The sequence below is a fragment of the Spodoptera frugiperda genome, chromosome 20 (genome assembly GCF_023101765.2).
Source record: "Spodoptera frugiperda isolate SF20-4 chromosome 20, AGI-APGP_CSIRO_Sfru_2.0, whole genome shotgun sequence".
Lineage (NCBI taxonomy): Eukaryota > Metazoa > Arthropoda > Insecta > Lepidoptera > Noctuidae > Spodoptera > Spodoptera frugiperda.
Window position 1 is genome coordinate 9,952,428 of NC_064231.1, and position 22,245 is coordinate 9,974,672.

A 22,245-nucleotide genomic window follows, 5' to 3' on the forward strand; every position below is an offset into this window, starting at 1 on the left:
AACGGAATTTACACAACAACCAAGTATTTTTACAAAATAATTTGGAAAAATATCTCTAATATAAATTTTCTAGGTAAGTAAAATACGTGCTTGTTTAGTGTACAGTGATATTGGTTCAATAAACTGTATGTAGTGTGCTTGGACTACAAAAGAAATTTAATTCAAAATTGTACATTAAACATAATTACAAAAAGTATAAAACATTGACTGAAAACTGAACTCATTTCTTGAATATAATTCACAATAAAAAAAAAAAAATGCGAAAGCTATAAAATATTTTTGAAAAAGAAAACAAAAATTTTACATCAATTTTGTCTAATCTGAGATTTATAAAAAGGCAAAAAAGAAAAAAAATTGTAATGTTTTGTTTGAACTACAGCAACAAATGCGTGTGGCATGCGCTAGGCGTGCGTGTGCAACGTTTTCCCCGTGCGTGGGAGCAGGCGGCACTAGGCGCTAGGGCGCTAGGCACTAGGGCGCTAGGCACTAGGGCGCTAGGCACTAGAACGCCAGGCACTAGGGCGCTATGTGCAGGCGGCGGAAGGCGGACTCACCTCGCGGCTGGCGCGGCTTGAACATCGACTCGAAGCCCGTGTGCATGTCTCGCGGGCCCCAGCCCTCGCGTCTGCAGTAATTTCACAACCATTATTCAACCATCACATTACTTTTGTATTAAATAAAAATCTTGTCAAAATTTTGTAAAATATTTATAGATAAAACTTACGTTTCAGAAACACTTCTTTTACTTTCCACATATCTATGAGTGCTGCGTGTAATCATAATAATAAAACATTTTCAGAAACTTACAATTCGACCGTGAACTGCCGGCTCATATTTTTAGAAACAATATCAGAAAATGTGTAATACAATAGTTCCACAGAAAAAAATCATGACGTTCTATTTATTATATGGAGGAATTGAACCCACCAGATGTCAAATATATTCGACGTCATTTATTCTTATTCATTCAAATCTGTACTAATATTATTGTAATTAAAAGAAGTACTGGAATAATGTAAGTGTGATCGTGTTACTGTAGCATGTAATAAAAAATTAAGAAGTTATACTCACAATAAGTTTCTCCGGTGTAAGTGAGGGCTGCATGCATAAAATTACATTATTTTAGTCGGAATTATAATGATGAAAGTAATAGTTAATCTGCACCCACTTGTATCCATCAAAGTATTGATTATATCTCATGGAAATTAATTATTAATATTGGGCATGATTGTTAATTTGTTTATTGATTAAATTGAGTTCTGTTATAATCAAACTTTATGAATAAAAATGGTTGCAATTATAACTATGAAATTAGGCTTCTACATTTAGGAGCTTAAGAGGTTAGCGAAAAAAAATTAAATGTATTTTGGTGCTGTAATAGCTTAGAAGTGTACATTCGACCAAAACTTTAATAAGTTAAGGTATAGATAGATTGGTTCGTCTCCTATATGTAGAAGTTTCTTAGTTTTCTTGGAGCAATGATACTAAAATAAGCTTTATTTTAATTCTGTTTCAGTAGAACTCACAAATGTATTTATTTATTTTTAGTTTTTACTACTACATGTAATAGATCAGTAAGAAAAATTATAATTTATTTAATTGCTGAACAATTCACCATTTTATATAGGTATATGAGCATTTTAGTTGAAATTTAAAAGATAAGTACCTGTAATATCAGGTTTTAATTTTAAGTAATTAAAGTTATAAAGATATCTGAGATTGCGGCCAACTGCATATTATCGTAATGGCATAATTTAGAAGAAAACATTTAATTTATTTTAGTTATTACCTCAATAGTAATAAGGCACATTTTCGTTCATCAAATGTTACAGACATGCAGTTGACCGCGTATGATTGTATAGCTAAGCCATATAATGTGAGATAGCCAGATTATTACCTGTTGAAGAACGGCGACTGTAAGTTGTTGAATAGCGAGTGTTGACTAAAGCCGGGACCTTCCTCGCCGTTGAGGCGATTCGTTAGTGCACGCACCTGGAACGTTATGCCGACATGAAGAAGCCGTAATGAGGCCTAAAGGAACTAGTTGAGCTTCAGAACTATTACCCAATAGAATATTTGCTAGTGTCAAGTCATTTGACATCGTACTAGTAGTACGAACACCCATAATGAGTTAACTGTAAACTATTATGTAGCACGAAAAGAACAGCTTTATCAGAAGATCTAGAGAAGGACTACCACCAATAATTTTGCGCTGAAGATGTTAAGAGGCTCAAGATGAGTACGCATCGGCTGTTTCTAGTATTTCAGATTCTATCATGTCATGAAAACCTTGTCCGGTCCACAAAGACATTAATGAGTATTGAAGACTATCACAACATAGAAGTAAGTCTAATTTGAGCATTTTAATAATATGGACAAGGTTTTCAAACACATAATATGATCGACTAGTGTGTATAAATGTGTTACCCTGTCCAGTAAGGTAGAGAAGAGGTTCTCGGCAGTGAGTAGATGGAATCCCTCATCCTCCTCGTCGTCCTCCCCGGAGCTGACGGACTCGGCCCGCGCGGCGCGGCTGGGCCGCAGGCGGTGCATGTGGCCGTCCTCTTCCTCCTCCGACTCGCCGCCACTCACTAAGCTGCTGGGGGACAGCAATAACTTGCTGGGTTAGATTGAAGTCTCAGAAGCTTAATATGCTATGTTTTATGATAAATTAAATAACATTTTTAGGAATTTAGGAGTTTTTTATGGAATAGAAATGCAAACGAATCACCTGACTGTAAGCAATTGGCGCCATCTATGGACACCAGAGAATCTACAAGTACGTTACCGATCTTTTGGGGGTCAAACATTTGAAGAAAATAACTTCGGGAATAAATATTACACTTGATACCAATTATTAAACTTTGAATAAAATAACTGTCATTATGGTACACCAATAGAGCTTTACTAATGTAATGAATATTTTAAAATGAATAATCTCAAGTACCTGATGCGCCTAGGCTTGGTGGCGCGATGGTGTCGCACGGAGGGCACGTGCTGCGTGGCCTCTGGCTCGAGGCTGCGCTGGCGCGGCGTGACGTAGCCCTTGCCCTCCACCGCGATGGGGATGATGAACTCCCGCGCCGACTTCTTGATGGGCTCGCCCGGACTACTGCACGCCTCGCTTGCACTGCCAGACTCCGTTGATGTCAACCGCCTACATAATTGAAATGTATTGTTGATTCAAATTACCGAATTGTTTTGATATGCTCGTAATAACAATCGCAAACGCAGTGTCGAACTCTTTAGGTGGATTGAGCTCAGTTACGTTCTATTAGAGACCTATATTCAGTAGTGGACCAACACGGGGCGATGATTATAATCATAACATGAGCACAATATGCAACAATGTAACCTCGACCATATTCTAAATAGTAAAACAAGAATGAAATGATATTCACGAATAAGGGTGGGTTGAAATTAGTCTTAAACAGCTTTATAAACTAGTTATTTTTAATTAACCTAATACTTGAATGAAAGAAGGATGAATATCAACTGACCTGAGCGGAGTGACCCTGGGCGCGGCTGTGGGTGTAGCTTTAGGCGCCGGAGTTGTCGGTAGCGGTGGTGGGGGAGACGTAGGGGACTCCTCTCGCCACTGTGATGGGGCGACGCTCCACTGACACGACGTGCACTATAACAATAAAGCAGTTGCTTGTTAAGTGAAACTTACTATTGGAGTTCGGTATAAAACGTAGGCTCCACGTTGACGGGCACTGATTGCTCTCGTTGCAATCTGCTTAACTTGGAACTATCTTTCTTTGTTTCATTCTTTGCATTGTTTTCAGCATTCTTTTCTGGTGAGCTAGATTTATTAGATGCAAACTTTTCTAACATGACCTATCGATTGCAAAACGGATTTCTTTTTTGTGACAGTTGTCGATTTCGTACCATCGTCGTCGGCAACCTTTTCTTTCACTTTCTTAGTGACTTTCTTCTTTTCCGAAGTCACTTTAGCATCACTTGTATCTTGGTTGTTTCCTATGTCAGTCTTAGATTTTGATGAAACTTTCCTAATAATCTTTTTCTTTACCGTTCCTTTCTTTTCGGTTTGTTCATTGTCACCTGTTTTTGTAATTGTTTCATCTTTTTTCGTCGACTGTTCTACTGTCGTATGCTTAGTGTCCCCGTTAGACGTAACCTTCGCTACATCAACCGATGGTCCACCGTTGGGAACTATTGTACTGTTTTCTGTTTTCACTTCTGAAGATTCGGACTTATCGCTATCTCTATTTTTGATAATACTATACTTTTTTAAAGACAAAGTAGCGTCACTAGGTTTAGATTCTGATTCCGATACCGATTTAGAATCGGTATTATTTTCCAACTTAATATCATTTTTCACTGGATCAGGTTTCGTCACTGCTTCAGGCTTTTTCCTAGGCAAAGTAATACTGAAACTTACTTCTATATCGGACTTGACGTCGGGATTAATGGTCTCTTCTTTTGGCGAAGTTTCTTTAGAATCTTCTTTTTTAACATTACGACTAATATAAACTTTTTCAGGCGATGGACTACTTGCAGGGTAACTTTTCGGTCTTATTAATTTTGACTCCCTCGGCAAGGACCTCTCTTTACTATCGTAATCCCTACTTAACGAAGTTTCAGGTAGTACATTTTCACTGGGTTCATCTATAGAATCTAAAGTCTTCACAGGGTAGCTTTTGGGTCGGATCAATCTGGAATCTTTATTACTTATGTTTTCATCAATAATTGATTTTTGTCTTGCACTTTCCAAACTAGTGTATCGTTTCGAGTTCGACGTCGATGCGGACGAATCCACCGCGGTTTCTTTGATGTTGTCGAGAATCGGGAAAAACGGAGTGTTTGACCTACTACGTTCCTTTCCAGTAACGAGCCCAATAGGCGAGAGAGATTTCTTAGGAGTAATAATTTCGTCCCTAAATGCTGGTGGGGCGTCGGCTATGTCGGTGGGACTTCTTGCAGCCGCTGCCTCTTGTGATTTGTTCCTCTTTTCTCTAATCTCTCGCAAGATTTTTTGGGTTTCCAATTCTCTTTCTTTTCTTTGGCGCTCGTACAGATTTTCATCTGGTGGAGGGTCGAAAAAGTCTGAACGAAGGAACCTCGACACGCGACGGCGCGGTTGGTCGCCACTACCCACGCGTAATGAGTGTCGCCTTAGCCCCACGCCCGCAGCTCCGGCCGCCGTATTGCCGTACGATGAACTATAGCTGGGCTCTGAAGTGCCACTGCCACCATCCGACCCGTATGACTCATCTAATGAAAACGTTCGCTCCGGAGTCAAGTATTTGCTAAGTAGTGGTCGCTCGCGAGGACGCGATACGATGGGTTCTCGCATGAGTGAATTGGGAGACGGACACTCCACGTCCATCGTCGCCAGAATTGGAGTCACTTCTCGTGAGCTGGACCGTCTTCGCGGCCGGGGAAGTGTTGAAAACTGTGGTGTAGCGGCGTCCATCGGACTTTCCTCTTTAGTTTCTTTAACAGTGTCCTGATGGTCAGAGGAAGGCAGAGGCTCCTCAATAGGAGTGGTCGGTTTGGCGACCTCGGGGGTGTGGAGGCCGCGGGGGCGTGGAGGCGGCGGGCGGCGCGGAGGCCGGCGGCGACGGCGGGTCGCGGGGCTGTCGGCTGGTTCCGCGGGCGTAGCGGCGGGCGCGGGCGCCTGGTCGTGGTCGGCGGACAGCGAGCGCGCGGGCTGTGCGACGCGGGGCGCGGGCGCGTGCAGCGACAGCGTGCGGCGCAGCTGTCGCGCGGCGGCGGGCGGCAGGTGCGCCAGGAGCTGGCGCTGCAGGCGGCGCGACAGTGCGGGCGTCAGCCCCGACAGCGCGCGCATCTCGCGCTCCGAGAACTCGATCGAGCTCAGGTCCAAGTCCGAGAGGTCTAGTCCGCTTTCGACGTTCGATTCCGAGTTTTGTTGGCCGGTACGGTGCTTACCGGTTTTCTTATTACTACCTGAAATTCAATCGAAAAACACACGTTTCGATCATGCAGAACGCTCGCTGTCATGGAGTATTTACAGTGCCGATATTGCAAATCTGATTGGCGTCCGCTCGTCGATCGATAGCGAAGGGAAACTACGAGCGGAACTTCCTGGTTGGATCTTTATAGAGAGATTCGAATACAGAACTGAGGGAGCCTCGTGGGCCCAGAATCAATTCACGAACGATGCAAACATCGATGCGATCAGTTAAAAGTTAATACATAGTCTACAAATACTACATACTGACTAGTCAAATTAGATCAAACGGTAAGCTTTAAGAATGCGAAAACAAATCACAAAAGAATGCATTAAAATGTTGCTTCTGTAGGGATAGTAATTGATCAAATGCGTACTAAATTATGGCTTCAGCGATGTATTTCACATAGTAGAGGCATCTCTAGATCTGTAAACAGCCGCGGCGCACCGTGCGGAACACAAAACACATAAATGAAGAAATAAATATAGTTTAGTACCTATTCTTGAGTGGCGTTTGTGGCAGATTTGTGGTTGGCGCTGGTGCCGCTGTGAAGTGAAGATTTGGTCGGAGCATGCAGTGTAACGCGCAACCCAACTGCAACCACACCAACACAAGCTCACTACCGCACCCAGCCACTGCAGCCACTGCAGCCCGAGCCGGCCCGTGAGCGTCCAGTGCTACCACATCCACTAGCTACACACCTATATGCCGTGACCGCTCGACGAACAAATCGATTAACTGTCAGGCGCGCAATACTTATTGCTCAATATTTATACCCCACTGAAAATTCTCGATAATTGAAAAATAAATAAAATTAAATTGGTAAAAATGTCTTTTAAAAATGTACTGCAGTGGCACAGGAGATGCGACATGTGAAATGTCATGTATGTACATTTCATGCAACGCTACTGAATACTGAAATAACTGAATTTATGATAATCGAGAACAACGCAACATTTTCCTGCTAGTGTTAGCGGGTAGGAGAAAGTCAACACCTGCACAAAGAATGCAATTTGAATACAGTAATACACTACGATGCAAACAATGTTAACTTTATTAATTAAAACATTGTTAATGAACTCTAAGAACACAATATATAATGGACTATGCAGATACACGTGTCTGTTCGACCACGCTACCTTATAGTCTATCATATATGACATTGATGTTAATTGAAAAAAGAAAAGAAAACAAAACCGACGACGGTGGAAAACGTCGCTAACATCGGAGGCAATAGTCACTGTAGTTCGTTGGAGGCGCGTATTCGAGGCCGAGCTACTTCATGGAATGGTTTGATAGTTAATTTATTTGTTTTAGTGAAGCTAGCTTTCGTGTGAGTGTCGTTGACCGTGCGAGGCGGCGCTAACTACTTGCGAGTTGCAGTGCAACGGTGACGCGGTGACCTTACCGAAGCATACGGACCATACAACATTTGTCAGCAACAATAAACTATTGTGGAAAAGCTTTTTTGATTTAAAAAACTTCTGCTCAAATAAAAACAAAAACGTGTAAAAAATTGATATTTAAAGAAAAAAGAATTGTAGCAAAATATGCAAAACCAAAATTAAAGTTTGATCTTTCATCTCTGTCGGCATCCTTCAGTTTTAAATTGTATACTCGTAGTTTCTCAACACACCACTTTGAACAATAAATCTAATGTCGTGCGTTATTTTGTTCGTACTAATGTTTAATTATATAATTGATAACGTCGTGCGTTTTGTTCATTTGTAATAATTATTGTAATTCACATCAGTGATATTCTAAAATATTGCTATACTACACACAAATAGCAGATGGACTGATGACAAATGTGAATGGAACCTTTTATTTCATTCCATGTAATGAGTCATTAGCACAAATTACATGAAATAAAAACACTTCGCAATAAGGACCAATTGATGGATTGATTTGCATGCTGCTTTGCCAAACGGAATTTACACAACAACCAAGTGTTTTTACAAAATAATTTGGAAAAATATCTCTAATATAAATTTTCTAGGTAAGTAAAATACGTGCTTATTTAGTGTACAGTGATATTGGTTCAATAAACTGTTTGTCGTAGTGTGGTTGGACTAGAAAAGAAATTCAATTCAAAATTGTACAATAAACATAATTACAAAAAGTATAAAACATTGACTGAAAACTGAACTCACTTCTTGAATATAATTCACAATAAAAAAATATGCGAAAGCTAAAAAATATTCTTGAAAAAAAAAAACAAAAATTTTACATCAATTTTGTCTAATCTGAGATTTATAAAAAGGCAAAAAAGATAAAAAATTGTAATGTTTTGTTTGAACTACAGCAACAAATGCGTGTGGCATGCGCTAGGCGTGCGTGTGCAACGTTTTCCCCGTGCGTGGGAGCAGGCGGCACTAGGCGCTAGGGCGCTAGGCACTAGGGCGCTAGGCACTAGGGCGCTAGGCACTAGGGCGCTAGGCACTAGGGCGCTAGGCACTAGGGCGCTAGGCACTAGAGCGCCAGGCACTAGGGCGCTATGTGCAGGCGGCGGAAGGCGGACTCACCTCGCGGCTGGCGCGGCTTGAACATCGACTCGAAGCCCGTGTGCATGTCTCGCGGGCCCCAGCCCTCGCGTCTGCAGTAATTTCACAACCATTATTCAACCATCACATTTATATTTTGTATTAAATAAAAATCTTGTCAAAATTTTGTAAAATATTTATAGATAAAACTTACGTTTCAGAAACACTTCTTTTACTTTCCACATATCTATGAGTGCTGCGTGTAATCATAATAATAAAATATTTTCAGAAACTTACAATTCGACCGTGGACTGCCGGCTCATATTTTTAGAAACAATATCAAAAAATGTGTAATTCTATAGCTCCACAGAAAAAAAATTACGTTCTATTTATTATATGGAGGAATTGAACCCACCAGACGTCAAATATATTCGGCGTCATATGCTCATTAATTCAAATATGTACTAAATTATTGTAATTAAAAAAGTACTAAAAAGTACTGGAATAATGTAAGTGTGATCGTGTTACTGTAGCATGTAATAAAAAATTAAGGAGTTATACTCACAATAAGTTTCTCCGGTGTAAGTGAGGGCTGCATGCATAAAATTACATTATTTTAGTCGGAATTATAATGATGAAAGTACTAGTTAATCTGCACCCACTTGTATCCATCAAAGTATTGATTATATCTCATGAAAATTTATGACTAACATTAGGCATGATTGTTAATTTGTTTATTGATTAAATTGTGTCCTGTTATAATCAAACTTTATGAATAAAAATGGTTGCAATCATAACTTTGAATGTAGTTTTCTACATATAGGAGCTTAAGAGGTTAGCGAAAAAAATTAAAAAGTATTTTGTTTTGGTACTGTAATAGCTTAGAAGTGTACATTAGACCAAAACTTTAATAGATTAAGGTATAGGTTGATTCATCTCCTATATGTAGAAGTTCCTTAGTTTTCTTGGAGCAATGATGCTAAAATAAGCTTTATTTTCATTCAGTTTCAGTAGAACTCACAAATGTATTTATTTATTTTTAGTTTTTACTACTAAATGTAATAGATCAGTAAGGAAAATTATAATTTATTTAATTGCTGAACAGTTCACCATTTTATATAGGTATATGAGCATTTTAGTTGAAATTTAAAAGATACCTGTTTTATCAGGTCTTAATTTTAAGTAATTAAAGTTATAAAGATATCTGAGACTGCGGCCAACTGCATATTATAGTAATGGCATTATTTAGAAAAAAAAAAACATTTAATGTATCCTAGTTATTACTCCAATAGTAATATTAAGGCACATTTTCGTGTATCAAATGTTACAGACATGCAGTTGACCGCGTATGATTGTATAGCTAAGCCATATAATGTGAGATAGCCAGATTATTACCTGTTGAAGAACGGCGACTGTAAGTTGTTGAATAGCGAGTGTTGACTAAAGCCGGGACCTTCCTCGCCGTTGAGGCGATTCGTTAGTGCGCGCACCTGGAACGTTATGCCGACATGAAGAAGCCTTAATGAGGGCCACTTAAGGCACTAGTTGAACTTCAGAACTATTACCCAATAGAATATTTGCTAGTGTCAAGTCATTTGACAGTCTAACTTGGGCTGGTGAACACTAGTACGATAACCCTCAATGTGTTAACTGTAAACTTTTATGTAGCACGAAAGGAACAGCTTTATCAGAAGATCTAGAGAAGGACTACCACCAGTATTTTTGCGCTGAAGATGTTAAGAGGCTCAAGATGAATACGCATCGGCTGTTTCTGGTAATTAAGATTCTATCATGTCACGAAAGCCTTGTCCGGTCCACAGAGACATTAATGAGTATTGACGACTATCACAACATAGAAGTAAGTTGAGCATTTTATATATATCTAATCATAATCTGGACAAGGTTTTCAATCACATAATATGATCTACTAGTGTGTATAAGTGTGTGTTACCCTGTCCAGTAAGGTAGAGAAGAGGTTCTCGGCAGTGAGTAGATGGAATCCCTCATCCTCCTCGTCGTCCTCCCCGGAGCTGACGGACTCGGCCCGCGCGGCGCGGCTGGGCCGCAGGCGGTGCATGTGGCCGTCCTCTTCCTCCTCCGACTCGCCGCCACTCACTAAGCTGCTGGGGATAGCAAAAACTTGCTGAGTTAGATTGAAGTCCTTGAACCTTAATATGCTATGTTTTATGATAAATGAAATAACATTTTTGGGAATTTAGGAGTTTTTTATGGAATAGAAATGCACACGAATCACAATCAAATGTAAGCAATCGGCGCCGTCTATGGACACCAGAGAAGCTACAAGAGCGTTACCAACCTTTTTGGGTGTCAAAGATTTGAGAAAAACTTCGGGAATAAATATTACACTTGATACCAGTTATTAAACTTTTAATAAAATAGCTGTCATTATGGTACACCAATAGAGCTTTACTAATGTAATGAATATTTTTAAATGAATAATCTCAAGTACCTGATGCGCCTAGGCTTGGTGGCGCGATGGTGTCTCACGGAGGGCACGTGCTGCGTGGCCTCTGGCTCGAGGCTGCGCTGGCGGGGCGTGACGTAGCCCTTGCCCTCCACCGCGATGGGGATGATGAACTCCCGCGCCGACTTCTTGATGGGCTCGCCCGGACTACTGCACGCCTCGCTAGCACTGCCAGACTCCGTTGATGTCAACCGCCTACATAATGGAAATATATTGTTGATTCAAATTACCGAATTGTTTTGATATGCTCGTAATAACAATTGCAAAGGCAGTGTCGAACTCTTTAGTTGGATTGAGCTCAGTTACGTTCTATTAGAGACCTATATTCAATGGTCCACCAATACGGGGCGATGATCATAATCATAATATTATAACATGTGCGCAAGCTGCAACAATGTAACCCCGACCATATTCTAAATATCAAAACAAGAATGAAATGATATTCACGAATAAGGGTCTAATTGTGACTTGAAACTAATTATTTTTTAATTAACTAATTTGAATGAAAGAAGGATGAATATCAACTGACCTGAGCGGAGTGACCCTGGGCGCGGCTGTGGGTGTAGCTTTAGGTACCGGAGTTGTAGGTAGCGGTGGTGGGGGAGACGTAGGGGACTCCTCCGTCGCCACTGTGATCGGGATGATACGCTCCACTGACACGCCACGTGCACTATAACAATAAAGCAGTGGTTTGTGATGTCCAGTGAAACTTGCTATTGCATAAAGAGTTCGGTATAAAACAGTATATTTCTTCCATCATTAAATTAGCCACAAGACGTCTATATTGAACATACAACTCCCAATGACATACCTACATCGTCTAAATTAGGATTTGAACTTTAAGAAGATATTTCTGTAGCGCAAGAAAATCTTGAAGAAATAAAGCGCAATAGGTGCCAAAGAAGTGAACCGATAAATACGAATACTGCTTCTGAAAATCCTGTAATGTGAGTGTGTCGACGAAGAACAATAAATTTGGGATATGCAAAAACTTTATTAAAACTTTAATTATTTTCACGTAAAATCTAGTTAGGTTAAGATCACATCAGAATCATAAGTATCACATTATGTCTACCTACTTAATAGCCCACCTGTACCGTGGTCGGTAAGTACCTGTTAGCGTTCCTGTGGTCCTCGACCCGATGTTGTGCCTCGGTGCGGAAGACGCGCGGGGGCTGCGCGGCGGGCGGCGTGCCCGGCGGGGACACCAGCGACGCCACGCCCGCCGACGACGACCGCCCGTACGGCATCGGGGGCTTGCCTAAGGGACACATTACTCTTTCATGTAACTTATATTCTTTTAAACTGATCGCTTTACACAAAACGTAACTTCATACTTTGCTATTCATGTGCGATCATGAATTTCACTGATGAAATAAGGTGATTAGAAAAACCAATATTTGGGATTGGTATGCAAACTAAGCATCATGATAAAACTAGAATAAAAATAAAGTATTTGATTTTGTTACACACAAAGAAATCAGAAACATCGTAAATTACGTTCTACTTGCAACAAACATCTAAACTGTACACAACAAAATTCGCCATGAATGCAAACATTGACGTAAGATTACTAATATTATAAGACATTAAACTATTAATCACGACAGTTTCGACATTAAAAAGAGTTTATAATAATGAAAATTAGCGTTACCTGTTCGTATGGCAGACGATATGATATCGCGGGCGGCGCGCCGACGATTCTCTTCGCCGGCTTTCTCCTCAACCAACTTCGCCATAGAGTTTTGTAGACTCCTACGAAATGTTTAACATTAGTCATATTAAAATAAATAACTTGGCATCACCGTCGCAGCTGCATTAATCAGAATGTATAAGAAAACAGCATTCGTCATTGTCACGTACTAACGTATTGCCTTACGTAAGGTTGGAATGTGTATGGCGCCGAATTCTGCGATGACTGTGAAATGTGGACGCGTTACCTGTTGTTTATAGGCTTGACAATGTCATAAATATGCGACTTGCACTCGCGGTTGGTATGAATTTACACGCATTGTACATAAATATAAACAGAATTTTCTCCTGTACTCTTTAGGAAGATTTAGAAGTAAAATCTCCCAATCCTAGATTACAAAATATATTCTTATATACAAAAAGACACAAAAATATCCAAAAGTTCTCTCCAACGTTTATGTCTGACGTTAAAAATGATTAAAAGGATTTTTTAACATGTATTTTTCCTTTTAGGGCCGATTCTTTCAACGCCACATAAATTATAACGGAGGAATAATTAGTAATACTAGTGGTCGCCTAGTGGTCGAAATTCGACCATATACGATTTAATTTACAATACCACTTTCCATACGTTCAAGGATAATTTTTATTTAACAAATTGCTATTAGTTTTGTGAAATTCAAATTAATATATTCCGGCGGATCATGAATAACCAAACCTCCTTCAATGAGAAACCTCTTTTCATATGAGACGTGAGAATATCATCGCAATGTCTATCAATTTTGACATTTTGTCAAATACGATGCTATGCATGGTAGTGTGTGTAATGTTTTATTTATTGATTTAATGTACTTTATAAGCATTATTTTTGAAAAATATTAGCATTTTTCACTTCTCCTACACATAAACTATAAGTGTACCAAATTTTATGCTCCTACGTCCGCGCAATTTTCGTAAAAATGTTCCGAAAGTTTTTGCATCACGTATTAATATATAGATTTGACCATTCTTCCATACTAAAAACTATTAAATGTCAATTTTATTCTACAGTTAAGAAGTATCTGTTTATAAAAATCGACCCTTAGAGTTCTATAGGGTTGTCTGATGTTAAATGATCACGGCAACCTAAGTACACGTGTAACACCAGATTCACAAAAGGTAGCAAGAATGTGTTGCTGACCATGTAGGAAACTTGATTGCAGTTCTACAGTACTAACCTTCTAGCATCTTGCAGGAGCACAGCAGGGTCTACCGAAGTGGAGCTGTGTGAAGGTTCGCTCTCGGTCTTCTTGACACCACTGCGGAGGTTTGTCTCACGTTCCGCCTCTGTATGACTCTGCGACAAGTACACATACGACTTGTAACACACAACCTTACGCGACTTTGTCATAATGATTAGGAAATAAGCGAATAAGAACTTTTAATCAATATAATTAAGTTTTATTTGAACAAGTGAGGTATGTAAGAAACTATAGGGCTATAAAATTATGTTTATAGACTAGTTTCTATAGTGTATAGTGTGCGTCTATCTCAGCCTATGCCCCATAATAAAATGATCGAGGGCGCCAAAGATGCAATGGTCGTAGGTGTGGCATTATCTGCTGACCAAAGCACGTGTTTTGTTTATAATTAAATGAGTTACTAACTTTATATGACACGTCATTCTATTGGCGTTTGTGACTCGTAAATATTAATGATTTTGGTTCCTTTTCGATCCGTCACTCTAACTGCAGATTTTAATCACCGATTTATATCAAAATCACTGGATAGGTTCTAATTTTTTATAGAAATTCTATAGATCTAACTAATAAATGAAGATTTTGAATTGAAATCGGAGGTTTGTTGCAAGGATTTTATGGAAGTGTATTAGTCTAGCCTGTCTCGCTACATACCTATTATAATTATCATAAAATTAAGTCCTTCCGTGCAATAAGAATAAATTATGCGCTTTATGGACAGTCAGATAGAGTAAGGATAACAAACGATGAAATAAGAACTATTTTTATTTTATTACTGATACTTATGAAACCACAGACTGTACAGATTAACAAGCAGCCCTCATAGAAGTAGAGTACTCGAAAATTAATGTCGTCGATTCCGATACCTAAATCGGTTAACTAACAATATCGCCGATATATCGGTATCAAATGCATGCATAGATTCAAAGTTGGATTGCAGTAAAATGATTCATTAGCACCTCATGCCAATTTCGTGTAATGAATCAATTAACGGTTTCATTTGAATCTTTTATTAGCCTACCTTTTGTGTTTTATCGCACAAGAATATCACGCAGCTATTTATAGAGGTACACTGACTATATATTGTTGCATACAAGGTAGTGTTTAGTATAGAAATTTGCATTTTACGATGTCTAATGAATCATTCTTATTGATATTGTGCCTTCAATGACATTTATCGATCTTATTTATTTGATGCTTTTCAAGGTAACATTATCAGTCAATTTAAACTGACTAACTAACTTCGTCTTTAGAATAACTTTTAACAGATCCTCTAAAGTAGGATGAGTAATTTATTTTTTGTGTTTTTGTATGAAACATGGGTACTACAAACTTTATTATTTTAATCGATATAGAACAATACGATAAAATGCAACGTCCCATAGGAAAACTGCAAAATCTCAGACAATTTAGTAGTAAATATAGTATAAGTTCATGTGTGTATTTGTTACCTGTGAAGGCTCAATGCCAATTTGTTGCAGTCGAACAGTGCCGTTATCTGGCGTCTTCGCAGGCAACTCTCGGTCTTCACTCTGTGCTTTGGGCTTAGCGATCTTAGAAACGACTGTGAACAATAAAAATGTACTTTATAAGTGACCTCTTAGAGTTCAATTTACAATGATCAGAAATAGATTCAAGTGACTTTAATTCAAGTTAATAAGCTGGAAATTACCTGGTTTAGATATGTTGCGTTTGATTTCAGGAGCAGTTGTAAGAGAAGCTCGCCTCTCGAACTGGTCTTTGAAGCTTCCGACATTGCCACCTGGTAAAAGAAAGTACAAGAAAATAATTATTCTTCTGGTATATATAGAAACTTTAGGCTAGATACATCCTGATTCGGAGCTGCGGACTACCTAGCGGGTTTACCGGGGCTCCGGCTCGAAAAGCAGGAGAAGGAACGGGGCGGTTTTTAGTCAGTAAGAGTCTGACACTCCCTCTCGCCTCGCCCAAGGCGGGAGAAGTCATTGGATGATTTTCCCCCTCAGAAAAAAAAAGGCTAGATACATGACATCACGCCTTTTAACCACCAAAAGGGTAGACAGGGGAGCACATATACAATATAATACCCCACTTTTCTTATTTTAATAGAGGATAAATAAAGTACATTCAACAAGTAACAAGTTTGATGTAGACATATTGTACCTGGTATAGATAGTTTCTTAGGTTTGGGCGTCTGGTTGGCAGGCGGTTGTTGTGCAATAGACAGTGACGTCAACTTGTCCGCCGCAGTCGCAACCGCGCCCTGCTTGGTGTCTTCTTGCGGCTGCTGGGACAAAGATAATGTGTTAAAAATATTTCTTTTATAATGTTATGATACCACTAAGTTGTAATAGATGAAACTGAATAAAATAGGACACAATGCTTGCATAACGCAGATGTATGCGTCAACATACAGAGCGCCTAAACGGAGCTTGCTTTACATTAACGCGATCGAAAGGTCGTTAAGCCTCCTAATTGGTTGATTAACTTGGAGCAGGCCAATCAGAGCACCGAACATCATTAAAGTAGTAGTAGGTCGCGTTAACGTAAAAGAAATTTGCACTTTGTTTCATACATTACTCGTAGTGGTACGTACACTTCTACGCATTCAGTATGCTCCATTAAGAAAATGTAGTACTTAAATGTCTAAAATCATCCACGTACCTTAACCTCTTCAACTTTCTCTGCAGGTTTTTCCTCCACAGTCTTGGTGGGAGAGGTCTTCTTCTTGATGGTAACACGTGGCTTGGCTGGCTTCTCAACAGGCTCCTCTTCCTTTGGCGGCTCCTTCACGATGTCCTTCGTCAAGTCCCTCACTAACTCGACTGGTGCTGGTTGAATTGTGATCGTCGCTGATGACTTCAGATTTGGTTGTATTGCCTAGGAATAGGAACAAATTTTATTATTAGATACCAAAGTAGGTAGTTTTCAAAGTGGTGGACTTTGATTAGCAGTGGACGGGTACTATTTACATGATTTAATGATAATGAAATACATATGTATTCTAGCTAGTATATTACTAGTCCCGTAAAGTAGAAAAAAACATACAATCATACACTCTCATTCTTCGAGTGAGTGGCGTTAGATATTTACATTTAACTGACGAAATGAGTAATAATTCCTACGTAAAATATTTCTTTACCGTGTCATCAGCCAGAGTCGGTTCGTCGGTGGGAAGTATTTCGGGAGACGATTCTTCAGGCAGCACCGGAGCTTGCGCAATGCTTGCACAACTGAAACAAAACAAACATTCATTAAGCAACTTCGAGCAATAAAAAAGGAATTAATAAAGAATATATATTCTGCTAAAGGCATATAAATGTTAATGATAAAATGAACAATATTTTGTTTGATTAGAGTTACGTTTAGTTATACTTTCCATTATCGTAATAGCAATATATATTTTCTCTTGCAACTTGCAACCTTTTATGGATCTTTTCAAGTCAAACTAATTGAAAATTTAATAATAGGTAAGAACCACAAAAGGTTGCTTGCTGAAAGACATTCAAAGTGAAGGACTATTGCTCAATAATTCATAAATAAATATTTAACTGTCTATGTTACTGACCTGGCCACTCTTTCCTTCTTCTTCTGCAGTCCACTGGCGGACATGGCGAGCTCCAGCTTGCGTTTGTTGTCTGTGGCCGACACGATGGTGCGAGTCGGCGACGGCTTTATCGCGTCTTCACCGCCCTCTGAACATTAAACGTTCTCATTAAAATCATCCTCTAGTACCCAGTAGGTTTAAGAATGTTTTATAAGCATTTTGTGGTTATAAGTGTGATTAAGTGTCAGGTAAATAGGTAAAAGTATTAAACAAAAGGAGGCCTTCTACCAGGACGGAGACTTGAGGTGTGCATAACTAACTTTTAGTTAGGGGATGGTCTATCGGTTGGTGTAAACAGTCGTTAGATTTCACATGAATTGACTGATGACAGTTTAATACACCTGCTCACATCAAGACCCCCGCTATAAGTTCCTCTTAGATTTGCAACTCTGTACCTAATAGAACTTTATTGTTGAATGTAAGAGAATCAGTATGATGACCAACCTGCTACCAACTCCAGGATCCTCTTCTCGGCAGAGTTGCTGGGCTCAATGTGAGCCATCGACGTTGAGCTTGTCAGATCTGTGCCACTCTCTTCCGGACCCATTTCAGCCTGAACAACATAAAATGTTTGATAAATATCTTGTCTATTACAAAAAGGACAAAGCACCTAGTTTCTGACTAAAAAAAATAATGTAAAACGATTTTTCCTCAAGGCATGAAAGTTATTATATTTAAAACATATTCAATATTACACATTTGAGAAAAGCATAAACATTTAGACGTTTTAGTCGCAATTCTTTTTTGGTGTAATTGCAATAAAATATTTGTCATAATTTACCTCATCCGGCACCATGACGGAGTTGGAATTGGAAGGCGCAGCGGGGGCTAGCGACAGTAGCAGGTCCAACCGCACGGGTGTCTGTGCCGCCAGAGCCTCCGCTTCCTCTAAGCAAGAGGTCTCGCAGCCTAGATTCACCCATCTGTAGGATAAAGGTGTTGATTAACTAATGAACTCTTTAACTTCTTCACGTGGGAGAGCCATGTTTCTGCACGAAATGGTCGGCTTGATTGGAGTAACTCATGATCTCATAGAAAACCAAAACAACGCTTGTAATATGTTTCGCCATGTGATTCATGCAAAAGCCCAACAATAAAAAAAAAAACAAGCGATTGAGCCCTCTCAATCGCTTGTTTTTCCTCCCTCCGACCATAATAAAAAAGGTAATTTAAAAAACTAAAAAACGCGACTTTATAAGTGAAAATAAAAAAAAACCTCACAGAAAATCGGAGCAAAACAACGCTTGCGATATGTATCGCTATGTAAATGATGTAACCAGAAGTCCAATCCTCACGTTTCTCATCCCATCCCATAAAAAATCTAACGGATTTCAACTGCACATTCTGTTTGTAAATATCGTAAAGTAACGCGATGTAACTAGATTACATTGCACCTGTTAATGATTAGATATTTAGATACCAGATGCACATTGTAATATGGCTGGTATTTCCCAAGATTAACCTTCAAAAGAATAAACAAAAATATTTTCTGCATGTCTAATCTAACCATTCGAATCTCATATATTGTTCTGTATAAGTAAGTATATAAACTTTTCACTTCACTGATTATCCAAAATGGGAGGGCGAACATAATGATTGATGATAAAATACAAGTTACTTACGGATTATCACAAATATAGGCGATGTCAGCGCGCTTCAGCGGGTCAACTGTGAGCATGTCGCGAATCAAAGGTGATGCGCCTGGAAATTTCAATATACGGCTTTAATAGACGAAGCATATTCAGTCAACATTTATGGAGGATATTTGCTATTTACTGTGTTTATGGAGATTACTGGTGATTGACATTTGTTACATTACTTTTATCATCGACTTTAAAAGATCTCTGCCAAGACAGCAGCAAGACAGAATGTTTGCATAATATTGAATTTAAGCAAAAAATAATTAAGCCTCCAGTATAATAGAAACTTAAATGATTGATATAAGACGAAATGATTCTTGACCATCATAAATCACAGTTTGGAGGCTCGTAAAGAATAATGCCATCTCCAAAACGAGCCTCAATCACTTAAAATGTAAATTAGCTTACGGTAGACCTATACCGAATATCGAATACATACGTGTATTGTTTATTTTATAAAGACCGACCATTGCTGCGCTGTGTTATATTATTGAGAATTTTAGATGTGGAAAACCCAAAACGCTTTGCGAAACCCGACATTAATGTTTAGTAGTTACCATTTTTATAAAGAACAGATAAAAAAGAACTTACTCGACGGGTTCCTAGGTTCATAATAATCTCCATTACTGATCTGTCGGACTAGACGTTTGAAGTTGGAGCCATCAAATGGCATGGCTCCGTAGACTAGAGTATAAAGAAGTACACCCAGCGACCAGCAGTCCACCTGGAAAGATGATATTCACATTAAGTATAACTATCGTGATAGACATAATTACTAAATTAATTAAAAATAACGGTTTATTCATGTAAAATATTGAGAAAAGCTCTACTAGTTTCAAGTCACAGAAGAACTCTTCCTCATAAGAAGCGTGTGCGGACGCGACGACGAACGACGGTAGTATTCAATCCAACTTAAGACTACTTTAGAAGATTTACTTAAGTAAACGCTAACTTAATGTCTTTTCTAAATAATCTTAAAGATGTCGATTTTTATTTTACGTACCTCTGGACCTATGTATGGCGTTCCTTTAACGATTTCCGGAGACGCGTATAAAGGAGAACCACAGAACGTCGATAGCAGAGACGTCTCTTTGAAAACGTTTGACAGACCGAAGTCAGCAATCTATGAACAATACACATTCGTTATAATATCAATAAGTAATATAGATTCTCTATAGAAATGTAAATATTATAAATTTTTGTACCAACCTTAGCACTACCAGTATCATCTAATAAAACATTCTCCAATTTTAAATCTCTATGGCAGATTTTATGTATATGGCAATAGTATACAGCTGTTGCGATCTGTCGGAATAACCTGAAACAATCACAATACATTGTTACTCACAATCGTCAAGAGAGAGTCATGCCTTAATATGAATGGGCTGGCTCAACCACAGTAATACCACGGCTTCACAGAAAACAGGCGTGATACAACTCTTGCTTTGTGTTTGAATCCCCAATTCCCAAACCCTCAACAGATCAGGCACGCATTTGTACCTCCGCTGGTGGGCGAAGCCTCTTGTTTTCCATCAGGCTATGTTTGTACACGTTATCCCGTCTCATCTTATAAAAAAATCGCTTAAAAAGTAAAATACACATAAAAATAAAACCACCAACTGACCTCCTTGCCTCGTCCTCTTGTAATACTTTTTTCTGGCTTAGGTAGTCATAGAGTTCTCCGCCTGAGCAGTACTCCATCACAAGGATCATCTTTTCACTGTTTTCAAATACTGAAACACAATATTAATATAACGTAACATTTTGTTGGTTGTTACAAGGAAATATCGAAGTAAAAGGATACGGTAGTGAGGATGTTGCTAATCTAATAGAAGGTTACTGTTTTAGACTTTAGACCGAGGTCTAATCTGTACTGCCGTGCTAGTGCAACTAGCTCGAAATATAATATAACAACTGCTGAAAAGCCATTTAGCATTAGAAGAAGAGCATTAAATCCTAGTCACAACAATATTACAGTTGCACAGCACGCCATATTGCTCTAAACTCAGATGGCACTATAAGAAACTATCGACAAAAGATACAATACAAAATGATTTGGCACCGATTGATAGTACTTTACAGTTGTCTTTGTCTTGTTACTGCGGTATTTAGATCGTAATAATACGATGAAACATTACTTACGTCAAAGAAAATGACTGCGGAATTTAATATGACTGCTTTATGTTGATAGTGTCTCATCGATCATGTGGAAGTTTTGAATAGTTATAGTACTAAAGTGGACTAGTTTAAAGAAGTGTATACTTTTGTATTGAAATGGATTCGTCCAGACAGTTTAACGATACAGCAGTTGACAATAAACTGCGTTGTCTGGAGTTGAAAAAGATACATTGACCTCTCCGTTTTTTTTCGGCGTTTGAGTTATCTCACACTTGCAGTTAGCCATAAAATGTGTAGTGTTTGGGTTACAGTATAAATAACATTGTTGGGAACATACCTTCATAAATATGTACAATATTTGGATGTCTGACAGAAGACATAATCTGCACTTCACGCCGAATGCGTATGAGATCAGCCTCGGACTCGATCTTGCATTTCTTGATAGTTTTGATGGCCACCTCCTGGCCCGTCTTCTTGTTGATACCCAGCTGCACTTTACCGTACGTGCCTTGACCTAGTTTTCTCACTATATCGAATCTGTAATACATATTCATAAATGCTAAGTGAACAGGTACAACTTCAGCTTTACTTAAGTACTTAAAGAAATAAGTAAGAAATCATATATTCTCAGTTAACTGATAAACTGCTATGTATTCTAATCCGTTATTTCATTACACAGAAACGAGTTATAATCCTCAATATCATCCTTTGTGCAGCAATTCCTGAAGTCATTGTACAGAAATTAAGCGTCAAACAAGAAGTGGTCGCAGCTAAAACGATTCAATTTACTTAAATGATTAGCGTCGAGGTTTAAAATGATAAAGCAAATCGATGCGTCACGGAAACGCACACCACTTTATTGTGAACAGTGCAATTAATAAGCGAACTCTGTTCTTTCAGAAGAGAGTAAAACTTGTGTGGATTGAAAGTGTACATTTAAAGAATGTACCTATATCAATGCTTTCAATACTGTCAGTAGGTACTATTAATTCTTTACATAACTTGTATAGCTCAGATTTACATCAAAACTGTATTGTAAATGTCAACAAGATCATTACAGCAAC

The 22,245-nt window shown here is 38.8% G+C and overlaps 1 protein-coding gene across 25 annotated transcripts in view; it reads right to left on the bottom strand.

The window, feature by feature from the left end:
- LOC118262006 (mucin-17) overlaps window positions 1-22,245 on the bottom strand; it is a 45,152-nt gene that overhangs the window by 7,508 nt on the left and 15,399 nt on the right. Inside the window, exons 3-27 of one of the 25 annotated variants that reach the window (XM_050701532.1) lie at window positions 21,519-21,718; window positions 20,688-20,796; window positions 20,273-20,381; window positions 20,067-20,186; window positions 19,655-19,787; window positions 19,046-19,124; window positions 18,205-18,346; window positions 17,868-17,976; window positions 17,385-17,511; window positions 16,959-17,049; window positions 16,481-16,696; window positions 15,980-16,103; window positions 15,510-15,599; window positions 15,289-15,401; window positions 13,817-13,935; window positions 12,562-12,662; window positions 12,021-12,168; window positions 11,437-11,577; window positions 10,893-11,102; window positions 10,374-10,545; window positions 9,818-9,912; window positions 8,988-9,014; window positions 8,637-8,678; window positions 8,465-8,535; window positions 4,833-5,934 (exon numbers count right to left, since the gene is read on the bottom strand). In XM_050701532.1, coding sequence (XP_050557489.1) covers window positions 4,833-5,934; window positions 8,465-8,535; window positions 8,637-8,678; window positions 8,988-9,014; window positions 9,818-9,912; window positions 10,374-10,545; window positions 10,893-11,102; window positions 11,437-11,577; window positions 12,021-12,168; window positions 12,562-12,662; window positions 13,817-13,935; window positions 15,289-15,401; window positions 15,510-15,599; window positions 15,980-16,103; window positions 16,481-16,696; window positions 16,959-17,049; window positions 17,385-17,511; window positions 17,868-17,976; window positions 18,205-18,346; window positions 19,046-19,124; window positions 19,655-19,787; window positions 20,067-20,186; window positions 20,273-20,381; window positions 20,688-20,796; window positions 21,519-21,718 — 3,990 coding nt within the window. Of the gene's footprint in view, window positions 1-554; window positions 626-724; window positions 767-1,071; window positions 1,099-1,897; window positions 1,993-2,427; window positions 2,600-2,947; window positions 3,158-4,832; window positions 5,935-8,464; window positions 8,536-8,636; window positions 8,679-8,987; window positions 9,015-9,817; window positions 9,913-10,373; window positions 10,546-10,892; window positions 11,103-11,436; window positions 11,578-12,020; window positions 12,169-12,561; window positions 12,663-13,816; window positions 13,936-15,288; window positions 15,402-15,509; window positions 15,600-15,979; window positions 16,104-16,480; window positions 16,697-16,958; window positions 17,050-17,384; window positions 17,512-17,867; window positions 17,977-18,204; window positions 18,347-19,045; window positions 19,125-19,654; window positions 19,788-20,066; window positions 20,187-20,272; window positions 20,382-20,687; window positions 20,797-21,518; window positions 21,719-22,245 lie in introns of all 25 variants that reach the window. The other 24 variants (XM_050701536.1, XM_050701531.1, XM_035573090.2 and 21 more) reach the window with 24 other exon arrangements.